The 21,203-nt window shown below is 39.1% G+C and overlaps 1 protein-coding gene across 2 annotated transcripts in view; it reads left to right on the top strand.

Moving 5' to 3' along the window:
- DOCK2 (dedicator of cytokinesis 2) overlaps nucleotides 1-21,203 on the top strand; it is a 158,838-nt gene that overhangs the window by 45,632 nt on the left and 92,003 nt on the right. For both annotated transcript variants that reach the window (XM_063413581.1, XM_063413580.1), the window contains exons 26-27: nucleotides 10,008-10,156; nucleotides 16,297-16,389. In XM_063413581.1, coding sequence (XP_063269651.1) covers nucleotides 10,008-10,156; nucleotides 16,297-16,389 — 242 coding nt within the window. The remainder of the gene's footprint in view (nucleotides 1-10,007; nucleotides 10,157-16,296; nucleotides 16,390-21,203) is intronic.

The following is a 21,203-nucleotide window of genomic DNA, read 5'->3' as shown; positions in this document are numbered from 1 at the left end:
AGACTTTAGTCTCTTTCCAGATAGTTCATTGCAGTTGTTCAATTAATTTACATCCATTCCCAAAGGTATTATCTTTATAATTCAATTGGATTGCCTATCTGGCATTTCTATTCTTTCACCCACTGATATTCACAGCATTTTCAAAAGAAGCAAACTTGTGAAAACATGGGAAAGTGTTTTAAATTTTTTTTTTAAGCCAGTGAAATTTGTCTTTACTAAATAAGTTACATGTGAACCTGAAGTTGGAAACCTTGAGGGTAAACTGAATTTATTGCTATGTATTCCCAGGCATTCCAAATTTCCACTGTAGCCTCGTGGAGTGCTTTCATCAGATAGGAAATGGTCCCGTGCACCTCTGCTGTAATTGATCTTCAAAGGCCTTGCAGCACTAAAGCACTTTTAGAAGCCTTTAAATTACATTGCCAGTTTTTGTAGAGCCATTGATTTCTTGTTCCCTCTCTGTAACTATAAGACAGCTCGGAGAGGTTATGGGGGTGCAGGCATTGAGGGCTGGGTGGAGGGTGATGGATGCTTTCCACTGCTTGTGCACTTTCACTGTAGCGTTTAACAATGTTCTAACAGGATGTGTGAGCAGACTTTTATGCAGTCTTGTCTTTAGAAAATATTACAGCCTTTTTGGTCAGAGGAAAAAAAATCTGCTCAATTTTTGACACTTGGCTTTTAGATTATTTGATACTTTATTATTTTGAAATATCAAAGTGAAAGAAATGATTGCCTTGTCTCATATAAACACCCCTAATGGGATTTTAGAGTCTCTTTTATGATGTAAGAAACTGTCTCCTGTCATATCTGTCACTCTGTTTAGTAGGATGTAATGGATTATTCTCTCCCTATTGTGAAAAAGTTTTGCTAGTATTGTTTAATTTCTGTATAAAACTACTTTTCAGGAGTTACTGTTTCATTTGTTTATTTTTAGGAATCTTATTGCCAAAATTTCCCTACCATCTTTCTGTTTCTGAGAAAATAACGAATTAAGATTTAGCTGTTCATAAATCACATGGAGTTTTTATTGTGGTTAGTGTTGCTGAGTTTATAGCATTTGGAGCTAGATGTTTATTCCAAGCTGGGCCTGGAATATTTACTGACATTATGCTGAAACCTGCAAATGAGTAGCCTTGAGAGTACTGGTTTTTACTGGTGTGAAATGAATATAAAGCACTTCAACACATGATGAAATGTGTATGTTTTGATAGTGGTGCTTTGGAGCTTGAATCCCCTCGTGGTGCAGCCCTGGTGAGGGGTCACCCCCGGAGCAGGAGCTCAGGGGGGGCACAGGGGTCCTGGCAGGGTGGCAGTGGGTTTGTGTCTGGGCTGGACACGCGCGCTCTGTGCTCACCGCGGCTCCAGGCACGGCTGCTGCACGTTCAGTGTGTGCAAACCTCTCGCTGATTCTGGAAGAACAGCAGCAGGAGACATATGTTAGCACCAGGGGTTAGTTTGCCAGATGCCAGCAGAAATGCTGAGACTGTAGCAATTTTTTTTCCTCACTGAAGAACTCTTTCTATCCTACTGCTGTTTAAACAAGGGAAGTACTTGCACACACCCATAATCACACTGATTTCCTAACACTCATGTACATTACTGACTTTTACCTGTGAAATACTTGGTTTCATTTCACAAACTGAATATTGCTTCCACTTTGTGTTGATATAGTGTATTGTTTTTACCTTCAGGATTAAGAAAAATGTTTAAAAAAAAAGGCAGAAAGAGGAGTAATTTCTGATTAAGCATCTTTCAGTTCAGTTATTATGGTCAGGGTTGAGTTACAGATATTGATTTTTACTAGTTTACAAAGAGAAATGACAAGAGTTCCTAAGCCTAAATTTTTGGGGTTTTGTGGGAGTTTTCTGTGATTTTTTTTCCCCCCTTCCCTGTGTTCAACACAACTTCTCAGCATTTTAAAAATACTTGGAGATTGTCAATGCATGTGACTCTGCTGTTTTTAGCTACTGGGAAAATTGAAATTAGTCTCTGTTCATATATTCCTTTGAAAAGGTTCTGTATAGAAACCCAGTCTATCCTGTAGATTCAGTCTTGAATTTTGTATTTAGCTTTATTATTTATTGGGGGATTTTCCAGAGGTACACTACCTCTAAAACATCACTTCAAGTCATACATTTCAAATATTCATCTTTTGCCAGTTCTATTGCTGCAATGTTTTAATATAGATGAGTATAGCATAAATGTATCTGTAGGTATTTATCTGCATGCATTTGTGATGAACATATGTAGATTAATGCCTTGTGTTTATGGGAGAGTAGGAGACATGCTTGATATTGTAACTGATAACTTTTTGTTAGACTTGGCCTATTATGGCATTCTTGCAGTTACATTTTTAAAAAGTCTTATTATGTGGAGGGAAATCAAGTTAGGTGAACTAGTCTGAACAATGAAATTCTAAATGTATGTGTAAAATGTGGTTTATAATTATGTCAAATAGAAAAGAGAGATCAAAACCATATTTAAGCAGTTGATAATGACACATACTGGGTGTCAGTAAAATGAAATGATGAAATGTGAGCATTGGAATTCGTCAAAATTCACAGAATCATGGATGGCCTGGTTGGAAGGGACCTTAAAGATCTAAATCTGCCAGAGAGGGTGTGCTGACAGGGCTGTGCTGCAGACTGCAGTGACTGCCAGCTGGAAAAGGCACCGAGGGCTGGAACTGCTGTCATGGCTGGAGTAGGGCTCTGTTGGAAGCTGTGGCTGCCCTGGGTGCCTGGCATTACCCAGCCCCAGAACTGGGGACAGCTGAACACTCACCTGGGAGCTGCTGCTGGGCTCAGGGCTGTGCTGGGGCTGTGGGGCTGGACCTGCTCTGTGTCCTGCCTCACCTGTGCTCACCTCACCAGTGCTGTGTGCCCACCTCACAGCATCCCTGGGCTTCTCCTTCCTTCATGTTCCTCTTACAGTCCAGGAGGCAAAGTGAATTTGCATCTTACAGTGCTGTCACAGTCTGTAAGTGACCTTCGGTACCTTCCTTTCTGTGGCTCTTATCCAAGCTGTGAAATTTTAATTTAGACTTAATGAATGAAAAATACACCATTTTAAAGTCATTACTTTGGGGCTTCCCAGTAAAGCAAAGAGTTAAATTGCAAATAACAAAGAGGGAAGACTTTTAACAGGAAGATTGCTGCAGTTGTGAACAGATGTCCTTTGTGAAGAAGCACACTGCTTTAATTGAGCACTGGCTGCCATCAGAAGTCTCACCTCATTGAAAGAGTGTTGTTCACTGGCTTTATTTTTAAGGCTTTGTTCTAAATCTGTACTCAGATGACACCTATGTCCTTATCAAATTGGCGTGCCAGTTTTTAAGTGGGCATGAAGCCACCCTAACAGATGGATATGACTTCAGGCATGCCAGGGAATCAAGACTAGTGTTTCCTAAGGGAGACAAAAGTGGTGTTAAATCTTTATTACCATTTTGGCTGCACATATGAGGCAGTCAGGAATGAAACCTGTCAGTGATTTTTGCTGAAGGAGACCCAAATGTCTTTTTTAATGCCATGATTGCATTAATGACTTAAGAGTTTGAATTTAATTTACCTGGTACATAAGGGATCATTAGGTATCTTCCAGAGGGAATAAGGTGAATAGAAGGGTTAAAAACCCCAACCAAACCCAAAATAGAAAACATTACTGCTTAATCTTGAACAGCAATGAATCTACCTGTTCTTATTCAGGAAGATGCTGCCAGGGAAACTCTCCAGGAAGTGTGTTGGGATTTGGGATTGATGAATGTGCATAATACTAAATCTTTTGACAGACCTTGATGAAGAAAATGCAAGATGCTCAAACTGTAGGTTGATGTTTTATGTGTTCAAATAAAGTTTGGGGCAGCTAAAATAAAAACAGTCAGAACACTTAGGCTTTTTCATGCTTTTGAACGTTAAAGAAGAATAAATGTTGGCAATGTTCTTATATTCTTTTATCAAGCAGAAAAGAAAGCAGCTAGTATTTAAATAGGCATCTGCCCCCTCCATGTCTCTCCCTTGTCTGTCTTGAGCTTTCTTGGGGCATGGAAGGAGGTGTGAGAATGTGAATTGCTTCATCACAGACTTAGAGATTTGTTTAGCTTGGAAAAGGCCCTTAAGAATGAGTCCAGCTGTAAACCTACCCCTGCCAAGTCTGCCACTAAACCATGTCCCCACATCCACACATCTTTTAAATCTCCCAGGGGATGGTGACTCCATCAGTGCCCTGTGCCAGGACTGGACAACCCCTGAGACAGCTTCTCCTTATCTCTTGCTACTTGATAGCAACATCTTCCCTACACTCTCTTTTTGGGGAGTTGAAGAGGAAGAAGGTCCCTCCTGAGCCTCCTTTTCTCCAGGCTGAGCTCCCCAGCTCCCTCAGGCACTCCCCATCAGACTGAGCTACTTCCCCAGCTCTGGTCCCTTCCCTGGCCTCGCTCCAGCCCCTCAGTGCCCTCCCTTTACCTGAGGGAGGCCCAGGACTGGACAGAGCCCTCAGGGTGTGGCCTGAGAGTGCCCAGCCCAGGGGACAGTCACTGCCCTGCTCCTGCTGCCACAGCACAGGGGACAGTCACTGCCCTGCTCCTGCTGCCACATCACTGCTGGGACAGCACAGGGGACAGTCACTGCCCTGCTCCTGCTGCCACATCACTGCTGGGACAGCACAGGGGACAGTCACTGCCCTGCTCCTGCTGCCACATCACTGCTGGGACAGCACAGGGGACAGTCACTGCCCTGCTCCTGCTGCCACACCACTGCTGGGACAGCAAAGGGGACAGTCACTGCCCTGCTTCTGCTGCCCCAGCACAGGGGACAGTCACTGCCCTGTCCCTGTTGCTACGGGCCAGGTGCCTCTTGCCCACCTGTCTGACATTCAGGTGCTGCCAGCCAGCACCCCCAGGTCCCTTCCCGCCTGGAGCACAGGACCTGGCACCTCACCAGCTCACCCTGCTGGCCCTGGCCCGTCCATCCAGCCCGTCCATCTCCCTCTGCAGAGCCTTCCTGCCCTCTGGCAGGTGCCACTCCTGCCCAATTCAGTGCCATCTGCAGCCTTGCAGAGTGAACATCCAGTAATGACTCTAAAACATCAACTACAACAAAAAGTTTTACTGTAGCTGTTTTTTGAATTACAGTCTTTCACAATTTTCTTTTTTTTTTTTTCTCTTTTTCCCAGGCCAGTGAATTGCTGATGTTTAAACAAGCACTTGGCTCCTTTTCCTTATATAACTTACACAAAAATACCTTAGTATTATAATCAGAAATTTATGCACTGGTTCAATAAACTTTTCTTCATCCTAAGATAGTACAAGGATTTCATATTTTATGCAATGTTCTAGTGAAATAGTTTTAGCTGGTTTTCAAAAGTAGAAAGAAACAACTACAGATTTATTTTTACTTCAGTCCACCTGCAGGCTCAGGCTGAGGTCAGGCCCTCCTTGCCACAAATACTCATCTTTTTCAGTTGCTTTGATTGTATGTGCTTTTCAGAATAGCTTGGAAGTTCATCCTCATATGGGATGACTTAACTGGTAGGGGATTTCTAAAACTGAATTCATTTTTCCTTTTCTTCTATTTATGAATAATTTCCTAGAAGTGCATTACAAAATTGAGTAATTCTACTGTATAATCAACAAGCTGAGTTTATCTAGCAACCAGTTAAAAATATAGACACAAAACATTGATATTAACCAAATTAATTAACACCAAAAAAATCAATATTCTTGCTAAAATTTATTGAGTTTTTTCATATTAGTATCAGTGGCAAGTTTGATTTTTTTAAAATAAATACTAAGAATAGTTAAACAACCTTTGAATTTCCATGTACCTTGACACTTCAACATTGTTCACATTGGAAAATGCCCTGTAAATAATTGATCAGCTGCATAGGTTAAGTCCTTTTAAGAGATTCTGTATGTATCAAATATGGATCCAATCATAATTTAAATTCCAAGTACAACTGGGATTACTGAAGCTTGCAGAGTAATTAGCTGTAAAAACTCGAGGAAACCTATTGTAGCTCAGATGTTCTCTCAGTACAATAAGAAAAAAAGTATGGAATAGTTTTTAAAAGTTTAAAAAATCTGGAATGGGTCTATATGGAAGACAAATTATGCCAAACACTGGATTTTTTCCTCGAAATACACCTGTGTGGTTTTTAAATGAGTTATAGACAGCAGCAGGCATTTTGCATTCTGTTAGGAAGCTTTAAGTGACCTCTGAAGGCTGGTATGGAGAAGTTTTAAATTCAGTATAGTTTTCTTCCACTCCTCATTAAAGTATCTGGTGCAACTTGTTAGTTATGATCTCATCTATGCTTTCTGATTATTGATCAAATGGGTAGCAAAGGCATGTGAAGTCAGATGTAATTTGGTGATTAATATACCCATAACACTGACCCTGAATCCTAGGGCTTTCTTTTCTATATGAGGACAAACTAAAAATGTACTTATCTAGAAGGCAGGATTCCTCTTGATCAATGACTTTGCTCAGTTTAGTCTCTTACTTTGCTTTTGAAATAAAGCTCATTAGGTATAGGTTTTATTATCCAGCTGCTCCTGGTAACTTTGAAAGTTACCCCACAGGAATTTTTGTATTTGCTAACTGTCAGACAGTTCAAAGGGACATCTAATAGCTTAAAATTTAGCTGCATATTATTTTGAAGGAGTGAGAGCGATAAGTATGTTTATCCTGGCAGATGTGAAACTGGAATGTGCAAAGAACCTTCCATCTTCTCTGTGAGAGCTGAAAAGTGCCTGAGACATCACGTAATGTGATGTGACTTTGAACTTTGCTGCTGTGAGCAGCCTGTTAGCATAGCACTCCCTGCTGATGCTTTTTGAAGTGGAAGTGTTTTCAAGGCATGGTTTTTAAGAGTGGTAGTTAGGAGGAAAGAGTTGCCAGCTGAATTTCTCACATGCTGTTGATTTGGAATCTGTATTTCTACGTGTCATTGCAGATTAGTTAAATGTTGAATGTGCTTGTATAAATATGTTCATCTTCATGTTGTATTAGTTGTAGCTGTTACTGTGTCTGTTGCAGATTGCTAAAGTTAGGAATCCTTGTTCAAAGTGTAATTTATTCAGAGCAGGTTGAGAGCAGAGAACTTGTGGCACAAAGTGTTGCCATGGGTAGAACTCTGCTGTAGCTGCAGACAGGTAGGGAGAGGGATGCAGGTGAGTTTTACTGCCGAGGGTTTGCTTGGTGTATGGGATCCACAATGCTACAGAGAAATGTGGGGTTTAGCTGGTGCTGAGTCATTCCTTCAGCATATCCTGCATACAGAGGGTCTGTAAGGGACACAGGGATGGAGCAGAGTGGAGACCAGAAAAGAGAAATTTTACTGTATGTGTATTTCCATACAGGTTAAAGATATGTGAAACTGTTTTTATGCCTCACTACAGATGCTGGGCAAGTGCTAGGGATTAAAATGACAAGAAATGGATTTCTCCTATCTGTCTTTAGAGTAATGACTTTGATATCATCTCCTCTGATGTAGGACACCTTGATGTTTGAGTCCACGGGTAAAAAAGTGACAAGTCCCAAAAATGTCATTATTTATGTACATAGGCATATATGTAACTTTGTTCTTGACTTTCTGACAGTCTCATTTTCCAGAGATCCAGGACCTCCTGTAAATTTCCTGCTGTGTTGTGGCACTGACTCGCTATCCTTGTCTTCTCTGTTCAGTTCCTGAGCATTATAAACTGGTCATTGCAGAGCACCAAGCCACTGCCTCTTTAGCACTCATTAGCAGTTCTGGCAATCAAGGATTGTAGACTAGTTGAAGAATACTTGGAGGAATCAGTGTCCCTGTGAGGAAGAGGTTTTTCTTTACATCCAGCCTGAACTGCTTGCTTTGCTTGTGAGCCTGTTTTTTAATTTCATCTGGTCCTTTTTAAAATGTGTTAAATCTTTCAGTAAGACTCTTACACTTATGGTCCTTCTGCTAAGCACCATTAACTTGGAACTTGGTTAGCAATAAGTGCTATATCCAAAATATAGCTTAAATATTTTTAAAGTGGTCAAAGTCACGATGAATAAATTCTGAACTGATCATTCTAGGAACTGTTTCCCCCCCTGGATAACCTCTGACTGTTGAAGGACAGTTTCCACAGATAATAGTGAAAACAGAACTTAAGTTTGTTTACCAGCTTTTTTAAAAGTAGCGAGCTGATAACCTCTTTTATAACTTGCACTTATTTGTTGACTGAATATGTAGACCTTTTATTTAAAAGGTCCTATCACATTTCAGCAAGTTTTTTAGGTGTTGCGTGTAAATTATTTTGTTGCTAATGATGTTTCTTTGGTTTAGTTTTGGGTTAAGCTAATAGCACTGCATTTGTTGCATTTACAATTAGTTAGAAGTGGTTCATATGAGCAAATCAAGAAAGTGTTTGCTAGGTATTGAATGACATCTCAATTTCAGAAAACTTCAAACATTTGCTGTCTGCAGCTGGTGACCACGACACTGCCAGTTCTGACTTCTGGAGGGCAGGTTCTGTGTCCATGAACACAAATCCACACAGAAGTGCTTTAGGAGTGTTGGCATCCCCTGCTGCTGAGCTCCACTGTATGTTCTGTGAGTGCAGCCCTGTGCTTTCTGCTGCAGAGGGGTGTCTGTGGCTGCAGGAAATGCAGGCAGCGTGTCTTTGCAGAATTGGGCATGCAAAGGAACTGTAAGCTGTGTGAAATTCATTTTTATGCTGCTGTTCAAACAGCTATTGTGTTGATATGTGTTCCTTAACTGCTGTCTTACTGGTGAGTTTGTAATTTAGTTATTGGGTTAGCCTTGTCTTGTAGCTCTGAATAAGTGTTACAGAAATAGTTACCAAGAGTAGAGATAGTCTCTGAGGCAAGAAATTGTGGTGCTCTTCAGACATGATTAAAAGCTCTGGGCTTCATGTAGCTTGGAGTTGTTACTTCAGATGAGAATAATCTGCATGGATTGCTTCTGTTGCTTCATCAGCAAAATTCAGAAAGTTATAATCTCCCTTTCCCCTTTCCCCTTTCCCCTTTCCCCTTTCCCCTTTCCCCTTTCCCCTTTCCCCTTTCCCCTTTCCCCTTTCCCCTTTCCCCTTTCCCCTTTCCCCTTTCCCCTTTCCCCTTTCCCCTTTCCCCTTTCCCCTTTCCCCTTTCCCCTTTCCCCTTTCCCCTTTCCCCTTTCCCCTTTCCCCTTCCTGTACTAACACCCTTATTCAGGAAGGATTCTGAGCCCCTGGCTTATTTTAAATCACATTAGATGAAATTCCACCATGTCTCACCCTGTACTTGTTTAGGGTGTGTGAGGGGTCACTGTGTCCAGGTGTTCTAAATTATTCTTTTTAAAAAGTATATATATATATTTATTCCTGGATAGATACTGCTCTCATTACAGTTATTTCAAATTTGTGTATTTTGTACTCCTGACATTTCCTATAAGCACCTCTCTCTGAAAAAGTCAAAGTACATGTGAGATTGGAATGTAACTTCATATTTGTGTCAGCTTCCTTAAATTTAAATAAGAATGAATGTATGCACAGCTCTTGTTATCACAGGCTTGAAAGGCCTTTCATTAGAGTCTTCTCTTTCTCTGCATTCTTTTATGTGCCTTTCGAAGATATGTTTCAAAAATCATGCACATAGTTCTGTTCTGCTGTTTGAGTCTTATTTTCAGAAATAAGCTAATAAATACAGTATTTTTCCTACATTAAAATCCTGTCATTACTTAAATGTAATTAATTTCAAGATGCTTTGTATGTAAGTGAGTAATTTGTCCCCAAGTGTTTGATATGAGCTGGACAGCCTTCAGAATTTAACTGAAGCAAACTATTTTTGTCAGGAACTTATATGAAAATACTGTTCACTTATGAGAATACCACACAAGTTTGGAATATTCCAAGGCATGACTGGAAAATCAACAATTCCACGTTGGGACTGTTAAAGCACATCATGTTTCATTGTCTGGGGAGGCTTTCTTAGCAGACAGTATTTTATTTATGTTAGTTGTTAAGATAATTTGCTTTCTTTCAGAATGCAGGGACATTCTGCTTCCTGTGATTACAAAGGAGCTGAGGGAATTGCTGGAACAGAAGGAGGATCAGCAGCTGCAGGTCCAGGAGAGGAAGTACTGTGTTGAATTACTTAACAGCATCCTGGAGGTTCTGAGCTGTCAAGACCCTGTAAGTATTGATGATGATGTAGAGAGCCCAAGTCTGTAGGAAGCCTGAGCTGATTAGGAAGTAAATTATTGATGATGATTAATCTCTTTCAAATATTTAGTACAAGTCAGTGGCAAATTGAACTTTCCTCCTATTTGTCATAAACTCAAACCAAAGGGCAGTTGAGGTATTAAAGCTGAATACTGACTTCTGAGGAACCTGACCCAGGTGAAGGTGTTCTGCTCATTGCAGGGGGTTGGACTACAAACCTTGCAAGGTCCCTTCCAACCACTACTTTTCAATTATTTTATAATTGTTTTAATTTTACAGAATAAATTTCAAATTTCATCTTGCTCCTTTCATAAAAACCCCTGTAGTTTCTGAAACAAATGCTTTCCACTGTACAAATGTTGTAGGGTATTGCTTTCAACAACGGGTAAAACGGATTACTCTTCACTGTATTTCACTTGGACACTGTAGTTTCTTTATCAGAATTCTGAAATTTTGGAACACTGAAATTTTCATCTGGGTGGTTCTTTTTTTTTTCATCACTTGAGAGAGTGTTGAATTGAATTCTTAGTCCCTCACTTTTTAATGAGGAGTAGGTTATTCAATGAAGCTTCTCAATAATTCAAAGAATTTATTCTGAGAAAACATCATAATTAATTCCATTTAAAAAGCTGTAATTTCCTTAACCTGTGAATATGTGCTGGCTTTTCCTCAACTATAGTTTTCTGATACATGTGCTCACACTTTGCAGACTTTGGATTAAGGCAAGTTGTCATTTTAGGAGTTTTTCACTGTGTCTCCTTGGATCATTTCCTAGTAAATGAAATCATTACAGCATATATCTTGATTTCATAAAAATCTTTGATACTGTTAGGGCTTTTCAGTTTGCACAGGGCAATTTTTCCATGTGTATTATGAGCTATTTGCCTCATTGGTTTAGACTTAAGCAGTTCAGGAGGGATTGATCCAAGGGGATACAAAAAAAATATTGGAATATTTGAATTTGAAATGTAATTCTTAAGATAAATGGTGAGAGCATGATAGGGCAAAAATTGAAGTTATCATCTCATAAAGCTATAATGCAAAGTAACCAGTTTTGTTACTGTAGCCTTTAAAAGGTAAAACAGTAGTACTTTCTGTGTGTACCACATAAATGAAGTTTATTTTTGAATTTAACAGTTGCTGTCCATAGCAGCAGTTGCTGACATATAAAAGGCTCATTAAAGCCTACTGAAAATATGGGTTTGTGGCTCATCTTTGTGTGAGTGAGAACATTATGCAGAACAGCAGAATTGCTGAGAATTTAAAATGTGCATTAAAAAATGTATTGACATTTGTTCAACAGAAGTGGCATTTCTGCAATAGTTTTGTTCAAGGGAGGTAAACTGGAGATTCTCTGTGAGATGTTCAGGTCACAGTTATCTACAGATAACTGCAGTGAATACTGATGCATTTCTGATATAAGAGAAAAGCCCCTTGGGGTAAGTTTTAATCCAACAGTGGTATCAGAACATGCTGGGCTCTCTAGAGGCATCACATTCCTAAGAAATATAGTAGAATAGTTGGAATATCAACAAAAGAACCAGATGCTTCTGTTGCAGAAAGCCCATACCCTGCCCTGCCCCTGGCAATACAACTGCTGCTCAGAGAAAATATGCATTTTAGACTATATTAAATATGTCTCATTAACTATAACACTGGGTTTTGTAACCCTACAGCAAATGTGTGGCCATCACTCATAGCTTTTCCTTCCTTGGCAGAGGAATCCATGGATTGTTATCTCATTTTTTTTAACCAAACACTGATCCTGCTTCAGTTCTGAATATCTTTTATTGAGATGACTTATCTGAAGGAGGAAAAAGGGGCAAAGGAAGGGAACACAGCAGCATCCGAGGATCACACAGTCATTTGTCTTTTAGAGCCACTACAGATTTCTCTGGAGTGTACACACATGTTCATTTTCCAGCTAAAGTGAGAAATCTTGTTTCAAGGCTGTATTTGCCTTGCAGCATAAATACTTTGTAACCCGTAGGCAAACAAAAGGGTTCACATATGGCTGAGTTCTTGTTTGGGCAGTGTCCTTCAGGATGCCTTTATTCAGTGTGATCTAGATCCAGACAGTTGGTTTGGTAATTAACCAAATTATTTCAGCTGGGATTGCACTTGAACCCTAAGATGAATGCAGGTTTCTGTTCAACAATTAATTCCCTGCATTTCTTAGCCTCTTTCTAAGAAAATGGATGGTTTGACCTGCCAGAGGACAAAACTTCAGCCTTTAGTAGCAGAATCACGTTGTGATATTAATAACACTGATGTCTTGTTCCTATTTCTTCTGGTTTTGCTATCTCAGTAGAGAAACCTGGTTTCAGACTGGTATTCAAAACCTTTTGGAAACTTAACTTTGATATTTTTGCATTGCGTTTATTCTGTGAATGTCACCAGAAATAGAACACACAGAGGACAGGGAAGAAGAAACAGCAGTAGATGTTCTGTTTCATGTGGTGCAAATTTATACTCTGAAGTGATCTTTGAAGTTGTTAAAGAATTTTTGAAGAATGCATTTTCTTTGTCAAAGGAAAGGATATTTTGATATTACCAGCTCTGCTCTGCTGTTTTACTTCTCATTGTTTAGCGAGTGGGAACATGGGAATCATCAGCTCCTTGTGTTCAAATGCTGTTTTCTTCAGCTGCTGCCTCACTCCTGGGTTCTGCAGGTAGCCAGCATGTTGTTAAAATCTCTGGTTTGTGTAGTCTTTCTGTGTTTATTTTTATGACTAGACAGTCACTGTTGGGCATCTCAGTGAGATGCTTAGGTTTGATTTTAAGATTCTTCTCCGGCAAACAACTTTTGGACATAAATGGCATTGTTTTGACTTAATCATGTCTGAAATTAGCTTTGTAGCTTGAGATTGTGCTTCAAGCACCTGTGAAATACAGTTAAGTCTCAGAACTGCAAGTAAGTCATTGATGAAGGTCATGGTGAAATCAATGATTTTTTGTTTCTGTTTTAAATAAACCACTTCTCTTTTCCCGCTTCACAACACTTTGTCTCATGCAATCTGGCAGTCCTTCATGAGGAGACTTTGTCTCTAATCTGACGTATATGCTATGTTTTAATAGTTATTGAATCAGAACATATTTTATTTATAGTGCTTACAAAAGTAACTGTAATGGTAAATGCTTTCTCTTGGAATCTACAGTGAAATCTTGGTTAAGACTGTAAGTCCAAGCGAGATAAAGAATATTTTCCTGTTCTGTGCCTTGTCAGTAATTGGCAGTAGTTGCATTCTAAGCTGTTTAACAAACACTGGCATACGAGCCTGGAAGCATTTTAGAATTGTAAAGAATTTTTTTAAGCATTTCCCTAACTTACAGAAGATCTTAAGGCTTTAGCAAAAGAGAATTTCAAAGGAATGCAGTCAGGAATTATTAATTCATTCAGGGCAAATTACCTTAAGCTCTTCTGCGGAGACTTTTCAGCCAGAACAATGCAGGATTATGAGTTATAGTTTAAAAAAGAATTGTTCTCCTTTTCTATGTGCCTTTATTTGTATGTGTGTCAGAGAAGGAGTACAAGTTACAGAGCTGGGTGAGAGCACACAGGATGTGGCTGGTGCAGAGCTCGTTTCCTCTGTGGCTGCCCAGGCAGTGCCGTGGTTTAGACTCGTGCCCAGAACAGTGTTGATAATGCAGCAATGAAATTCCAATTATTGCTGGATGGTGCTTGCACACTGCCAGGGCCTGCTGGGTTTCTCACAGCCCCACGCCAGGGAGGAGGGCAGAGCTGGGTGAGAGTCTGGGACAGGGCAGGAACAGCTGAAATGGATGGACAGAAGCGTTTCCAAGTGCGTGTCTCAAGCACAGGTTGTGTGATCCTCAAGCAGCCATTCAGTGAGTCCCTGTTTGCCACTGCCCAAATGAGTGAACACTCCATCAGAATCTGAAGTGCAGGGTTGACTCTGAATCAACAGAATTGCTTTTTCTGTCCCAACACTGCAGTAGTTAAAAATGGAAGATGAAAGCTAAATCAAACACTGTGTGCTTTTACCCCGTGCAGGTATTTTTGAAAGTGAAATTTAGTCTGGTTTGGATTTTCTATTAACTAATCTGTGTCCCAGTCTGTGCCATCCAGCCCAGCAAGGTGTTTGAGCTCTGTGAGAACACTCCCTCCTGCTGACCTGCCTACAGAGCAGGAACTCTGGTTGTTCCATGCCTTGGCAGATCTTTTCAACAGGGAAGACAAACATTTTTGATCACCATATTTAATTCAATGGAATAATACAATTGATGTTTTCCAAGGGAACATTTATATGTGATACAAGTAGTTAATTTAGCTCCTAAAAACATCTTATGCTTAATCAATGGACTGAAGCCAAATGATGGTGGCTTTTCTCATGCCATCCTTGTGAAGAGCAATATGATCTGAAAAAGCACATGCTGCAGTTGGTTGTTAGATTATCTTCTGGAGCTAGAAGCTGTAAGATATAAGCTGAAATCTCATGTATTGACAGTGTGTGAGAACAATTTTTGTTAATTTAGCAATGCTGGTATTGAATCCCTAATTATTTCTTAGATTATCAAGAAGAAAGGGAGTCTCAGTTTCATAGAGAAACCATTTTATTTCATTTGCTAATGTTTCTCTGAAAATTCAAAGGTCTAGCAGAGAATAACCTTTGTGTGCTCGAGCATATGTAACAATCTTTCCAGGAGAGCTTTGTGCTACTTGTGAATTAAGAATAGAGCTCATCTTTAATGATGGAGTCAGGGCTAAATGTTAAAACTCATTATGCAATGTTCTGAACTGTTACTAATTATGGTATAGCACATACTGAAATGTAGAACTTACATTATATGAGCCCTCATCTCTGAATTTTAAAAAAAGGGAAACTAATGAACAAATTATAACCCTGTGCTGAGTGTTAGTACATAGTTTATCAGTTTCGGCTGTTGATAATATTTTTTTAAATTATAGTGGTAAACAATGTTATAAGAACAATAAATGTGTTGTCTGTGTGGCCATTCTCAAGTGCAGTCATTTTATAAACATAGGACTGTACCAGAGAAAGTGAAATTTTAAAGAAGGAAACACCAAACACAAGTTATTCTGTGACTAAATTGTTCATTTATAGAATATAACAACTTCTGAAATGCCGTGACAGGTGAGGAGATCACTTCAGCTTGTGTGTGTCATTGTCACAGGGTACAGAAGGACTAAATGGTAATAGAAAATAAACTGCCAGGTATGAGGAAGGTCCCTGTTTTGAGGTGTGTGCCCTGACCCAGAGCAATCAGAATAGGAGAAAGAAAAAGGAGAAGACTTTGGCTGACTCAGAGGAAAACCCAAACCTGAAGCAATTTTTCCTGGGATGGTGCTGGGGCTCAGCTGCCTAAAGCTTTATTGAGAATTTACTGTGGCTTCTGTGGTTGTGGTGTTCTTTCCATGCTATCTCTGACATTAAGTGAGGGTCTTGCTGTAAGCTAAATATCCTTTTCTACTGGAGATTTGTTTAGACTTTTTCTTTCCTGTTGCATGCTGGTTTCCCAAGTTGCTGAGTGATCAGAGCAAGGTCAGTGTAACTGGTGAACACAAAGTCATTTCCATTTGCTCAGGGTTTTACAATAAATAATCAAATGTCCTTCAGGCAACAAGAGCAGTACCTGGGCCAACCATGTCAAGTTTGTGCCCTCCCAGAGCAGCTCAGGTAAATGAAGACAACTTTCTTCTTTAATAACTCTGTATTTGTGAGTGCCAGCTAAGAATATTCCTGAGCTCCAGCCTGCCCTGAGAGCACTGATAGATGTGGGGAGCTGTGAGAGAATTTGCCTCAAGTTAACTGTGCCAGGGTTGAGCTGCAGGCTGCTCAGTTAGCGGGAGAACAGGAATCCTTTGAGTGAGAGATGGGAAGTGACTGTTTGAAACAAAAAACAGTTGTGGAGTAGATTGGGCTGAAATTGGACTGAAATTGGACACAATTATTCCACTGGAATTGCTGGAGCTAAGGAGCAGTGTGAACAAGAAGAATTAGTGTTGTTCTTTCAATAGGGCTGCTATATTGTACAACTTGAACTGTCAAAATGGAAACAATTGGTTTCTTCTTACTTTTCAAAGAGATATGATTTTAATATCAAGACTCTCTTGTTTTCATTTGCAGGCTTCAACTTATCACCATATTCAAGAAATAATGGTGCAGTTACTACGCACAGTGAACAGAACTGTTATTACAATGGGACGGGATCCATTAATTGTGAGTAATATTTTAATGCATTTTCAATGCTTTGAAACTCATTTTATAGTTATCCTGGAAAAAAATGCAAATATAACATTTGTGGAGTTCTTGTGAATTATTTTTTTTAATTTAAAAATCTCAAGTTTTACTCTTTCTTTCATTCAGCTGTGACACTCTAGTCACAGTCTTTTGAAATGTAGTTGTAAAATTTGAACATTCTTTAAGAGAATAAAGGATAAAAGTTAATTGATATTTACAAAAAAGAAGGAAGTTTTATAAACCTGCATGAAGGGCATGGTTTAAGACATTGAAAAGAGTATTTCTACTAATCTAAAGTGAAATTGTACAAGTAAAACTAAAAAATAAAAAAAAATCTGTGCATGTGCTGGCACTAAACACTCACCTGAGATTTTTTTTGTGGAGGTTCCATGATTTAAGAGTTCTGTTTGAGGACAGATTTTGCAATTTCCTCAGATTTAAGTCCACATCTCCTGAGTGCTCCTCTGCATTTAGACTATTTGTGAGAATGAAGGAATTCATCAGGAATTCAGAGCTTGCCCTTCAAACTGTTCATTTATGGGAAGATGGTTTTTAATGGTTTGTCTTTAGAGATTTATTTTATTCTACAAAATCATAGCATCATTTACTTGATGATTTTGGCCACAAGAGGTACATTGTATGCCTTTTAAAATGTCCTGTGTTTCCCTGTTTATTTCTACTGGAAAATAACAGTTTTAGATCACTGCCAGCCAGAGCATGTGTGCCTCCTAATGATTAGGCTCCTAATAGTTGAGGAGACTAATTGAGTTGCTCAGAGGGAATATTTGCCACTGGTTGCTTTGAGCTCCCTGGTGGTACCTCTGCAATTTGAGACATCTCTGTAGCTGTTTATGTGAACTCCAGGCTGCTGCTGCTCATGTGGAACCCTGGGGCTCGTCCGTGCTCACAGCAGGAGATGGTTTGGGATGAAGACCAGTGACCCTTTCAGCTCTCTAGAGTGTTGGGAAATGTTTTCTGTACAAGGAAAGCACGATGTGAGTGTTGTGCATGCCCTAACCAGTCTATTAGGGAGTACTGGATACCACAAACAGCACATGAAACAGCCAAACGAAGCTGTTTTAATTCTGCATAAAAGATCCATTAGGAAACCAGTAGGAAACAAGCTGGTTACAGTAAATTGAAATGGCTTGGGAAATCTGTTTCTTTTTTTTCCCCCTCCCATCTACTGTAATTTCTTCAGCTGTTTAAACTTGAAAAGGACAAATTCAGTGTGAATTTTGAAATGCGGTTTTCTTGCTTCTAATTATGTTCATGAGTACCTCTGCATATGTGTTTATTGGGCATTTTAGAGGTTTTTCAAACTGGAATTCCAATAAATTGCTACATTTTCTACAGCTAAGCAACACTTCTTAACAGAATAGCCTTTTACATGCAAATAAATTGGTTTTAAGGAACAAAAGTCCTTTGTATTCAGAAAAAACTGGCAAAATAAGCTTTTTCTATGCCCTGTGTGCAACTTTAGTTCACCAAGTTAATTTTCAGGTTTGCTTTAATACTTTTGAGAGGGTCAAACTTGCTCTGAAAACCTGAATGCTGGATCTTTTCAAAATTCATCTGATAGTCAATAATTATGTCCTAGAGAATGCTTAGATGAGCTCAGGTGCTGAAAGTGTGGTGAATTCTGCAAGAATTTCTGCAGCTGGACTGGGTAGCTGAGGTTATACAGGTATAAGTGACATTTCAAAAGGGGCTAAATCTATCACTTCCAGGAGGACAAAAGGTTATCCTTTAGATTTTAAATCTGTTACTGTGTTTGTGAACATTGCAAGTATTTTTATCAACTTCTGCAGTGTAATTTACTGTAACTTGAAAATGCTGTGGAGAGTAATGCAAATACTGATTTATACTGATAAGAACAATGGTTACAATTTATAAGACCTGTAATTCCTTGTGAGTTTAAATGCCTGGCACCTGAAGATAACTGGATTTGATTTCCCTGAGGGATTTTTTTGCTGTCTGACAGGGCTAAGCAGGTTAATTTTCATATTCAGGTGTTCACAATCTCCTAGCTTGTTGGCAGAGCCCTGGGTTTACAGTTGCTGGCATCTTTGCATGCTGTGATGCCACTTGAAGGGAAAAGGGAAAAGGGAAAATGAGGGTTCTGCCTTGGCTTTAGATGGTAAGTGCCTGCTGGGAGCTGTGTTCATGTAATTACTGAGAAGAGTCAGGCTCAGAAAGAAATAATCTCCCCAGGAGAAGGAGGTGGTGGTGGAAAGGTAATTTGGCTCTCTGCAGCTACTGCAGGGAAGACTTAGTTAAATGCCATTCTTGCCTTCACTGTGGTGCTTTAGCAGCTGAAGGCTTCAACAGCTGCTTGGTTGTTTTCACTCTTAAAACCCCACAAAACCTTGACTGTTTGTAGTCGTAGAAGTGCTGCTACACTTCCATGAAGAGGGACAACTTTATTGTCTGAAACTCATTATTCAGGCTTTACCTTGAGTATTTAATGAGATTTGGACTTTTAGTTAAAGGTCATTGCCATGCAGTGAAGTGCTCCTACAGGAATTATAGAAGTCAAGTTTATAAACCATGTAGAACATAGAAATACTTGTTTTCAGTCTTGGCTTGGTTAGGTAAATAGGAATATCATAAATCCACCACATGCACCTTAAAGTACTTCTAAACTTGATTTTGCTCACAGTATCAGTTTAACAGGATGAAACAAGTGTAGCTATGCTACACAGAGATGCTTTTAGAAAGTATCTCTATATAATATTGTACAAATAAAACTTTGCCAAAAAGAAATCTGTGAACTCTGTTAAGCAAAGCTACTCTAGAGTAGAAAATGACCACAGAAACTGTTTGCAGAGCTGCCGTGGTTGGAGAATTTGATATGTTCAATTATACTCGTGGTCTAGCTGAAAGCTAAAGCGTTTGTGTTTGGTGTTCAAATTGACATCCTTGCTCTATTTGCAAATGCTGCAGAATGATTCCACGAAATGCTTGTTAGCTTTCCATTCATTTTTCTTTTCCCAAAGAACAGCTGTTCCCTTCCTCTGTAACCTAAACATTGTTTATTATGAATTGACTCCTGAAACCTACTAAAAAATCTCATTTTATTGCAAAAGATAACATCACATTTTAAAGGGCCTAGAAATATACAAAACATACATTAGAGCTGGAGTGCCATTTAGGAAGAGGCTGTGTGTCTGTGCTGGCAGGATTGTTATAGTGCACAGAACCATCAGAAGCTCTTCATGAGCTGCTGTTACAGGAAACAAATCAGTATTTTATTCACACATTTTTAATTTTTAAAGAAAGTTCATTTGACTCCATAAAACAACAATTTCAAGTACAGTAATTTTGGAATATACTGCGTTCTGTGCAATGTTTTATATATAGCATACATAATTTAAATATTTCTCAGAAGCCCACAATATTTTTATAATCAAGTGCTGTCAAGTTGCTGTGGTTTGGGTTTTTTTGACAACTTATGGGGGATTTGTGAATTATATTTCAACTTTATTTAAGAAAGTGTTTGTAGTTCTAACATTTCTTTCCTGCTCTGGGGGCTGTATTTAGGATTATGCTGTAATTTTGTAAACCAGCAAAGTTTTTTGTAGTCAGTACTTCTATCTTCCAACAGCCTACCAATTTCTACTGCTCTTCCAATTTTCACACTCTAAATTTGATAGTGTGTATCTGGTGCTTTTTCTTTTCCTATAGGAATTAATAATTAATTACTAAAATATTTTTTAAATATTAAACAATAAAAAAACCCCAATATCATATTTTCATATAGGGAAGATTCTCCAATTATGTGTCACAAAACTTTAAATTTTAATTATTTTATGTTGCCAAGACATGCACATTTTAAAATCTAAACAGAACAGCAGCTAAGCAGCATTACCCTGTTCCTGTTCTTGGAGTTTCCACCACTGACACCTCCCCACCACCACTTTTTGTGGGATAAAACCCTTTTATTCCAATGTTTTCTGTCTACTTTGATGCAGAAAACCTTTTGACTGTCAAGCACTGTGGGAATGGCTGGGGGTAAAAACTCTGTGCAGCCTTACTGAAGGAAAATATTTTCACAGTGCTGGAATTCCATATTTTCTGTCAGGGAAAAGAGATGCCTTGCAGGGGGTGAGTTTGCAGACTCTGGGCAGAGGGAAGGCTGAGAGAAGTGGATGTTCCTGCCTGGCTGAGGCTGGGAACCTGCCCTGCCTCCTGCTGCTCTGTGCAAAGGTCACAAGGACAATTTCATACCCACACGGGGATAATCCAGGCTTTACTGACTGGGAGAGAAATCAAAACCCACCAACTCAGGAATCTAGAAAAGAGAAACTAATTGTGACTGGGAGATTAAAGATTAAAAATGAGTTATTAATTATTAAAAATTAGTTATGGGTTCTGGATCCCATCAAGCTCAGGAGGTAAAATATGAAACCTGTAAGCACTTAAATCAGTGTATTTCAGATTTGTATGAGTATTAATGTTTCTTCAGGTCATAAGAAAGACTTAGAGCCTTACTTGTAGCTGCATTTGGTTGGACTTTCTTAAACTGAAAAGATTATTTCTGTTTTGCATAGTTCTCCTGACCCCAGGAACTGCTTGGTGCTATGTGGTGAACCAAAGTGCTGTGGTTTGTTTAATTAAGTGATCTGGATCCTTTGAAAAGAAATTGAAGGCATCATATGCATTATGTGGGCAACCCCCAAATCAGATAGCTGAAAATGAGCACTTTTTGTGTTTGTCACAAAAAGACAGAAAGGCAAAGATACTGCTTTTGTATCATAAATTATTAAAAATGAGTTCAATACAGGAAAAAG

The sequence above is a fragment of the Prinia subflava genome, chromosome 16, assembly GCF_021018805.1.
Source record: "Prinia subflava isolate CZ2003 ecotype Zambia chromosome 16, Cam_Psub_1.2, whole genome shotgun sequence".
NCBI classification, from domain to species: Eukaryota; Metazoa; Chordata; class Aves; order Passeriformes; family Cisticolidae; genus Prinia; species Prinia subflava.
Note: the sequence above shows the minus strand (reverse complement) of the source record. Positions and strands in the feature narration are given on the sequence as shown.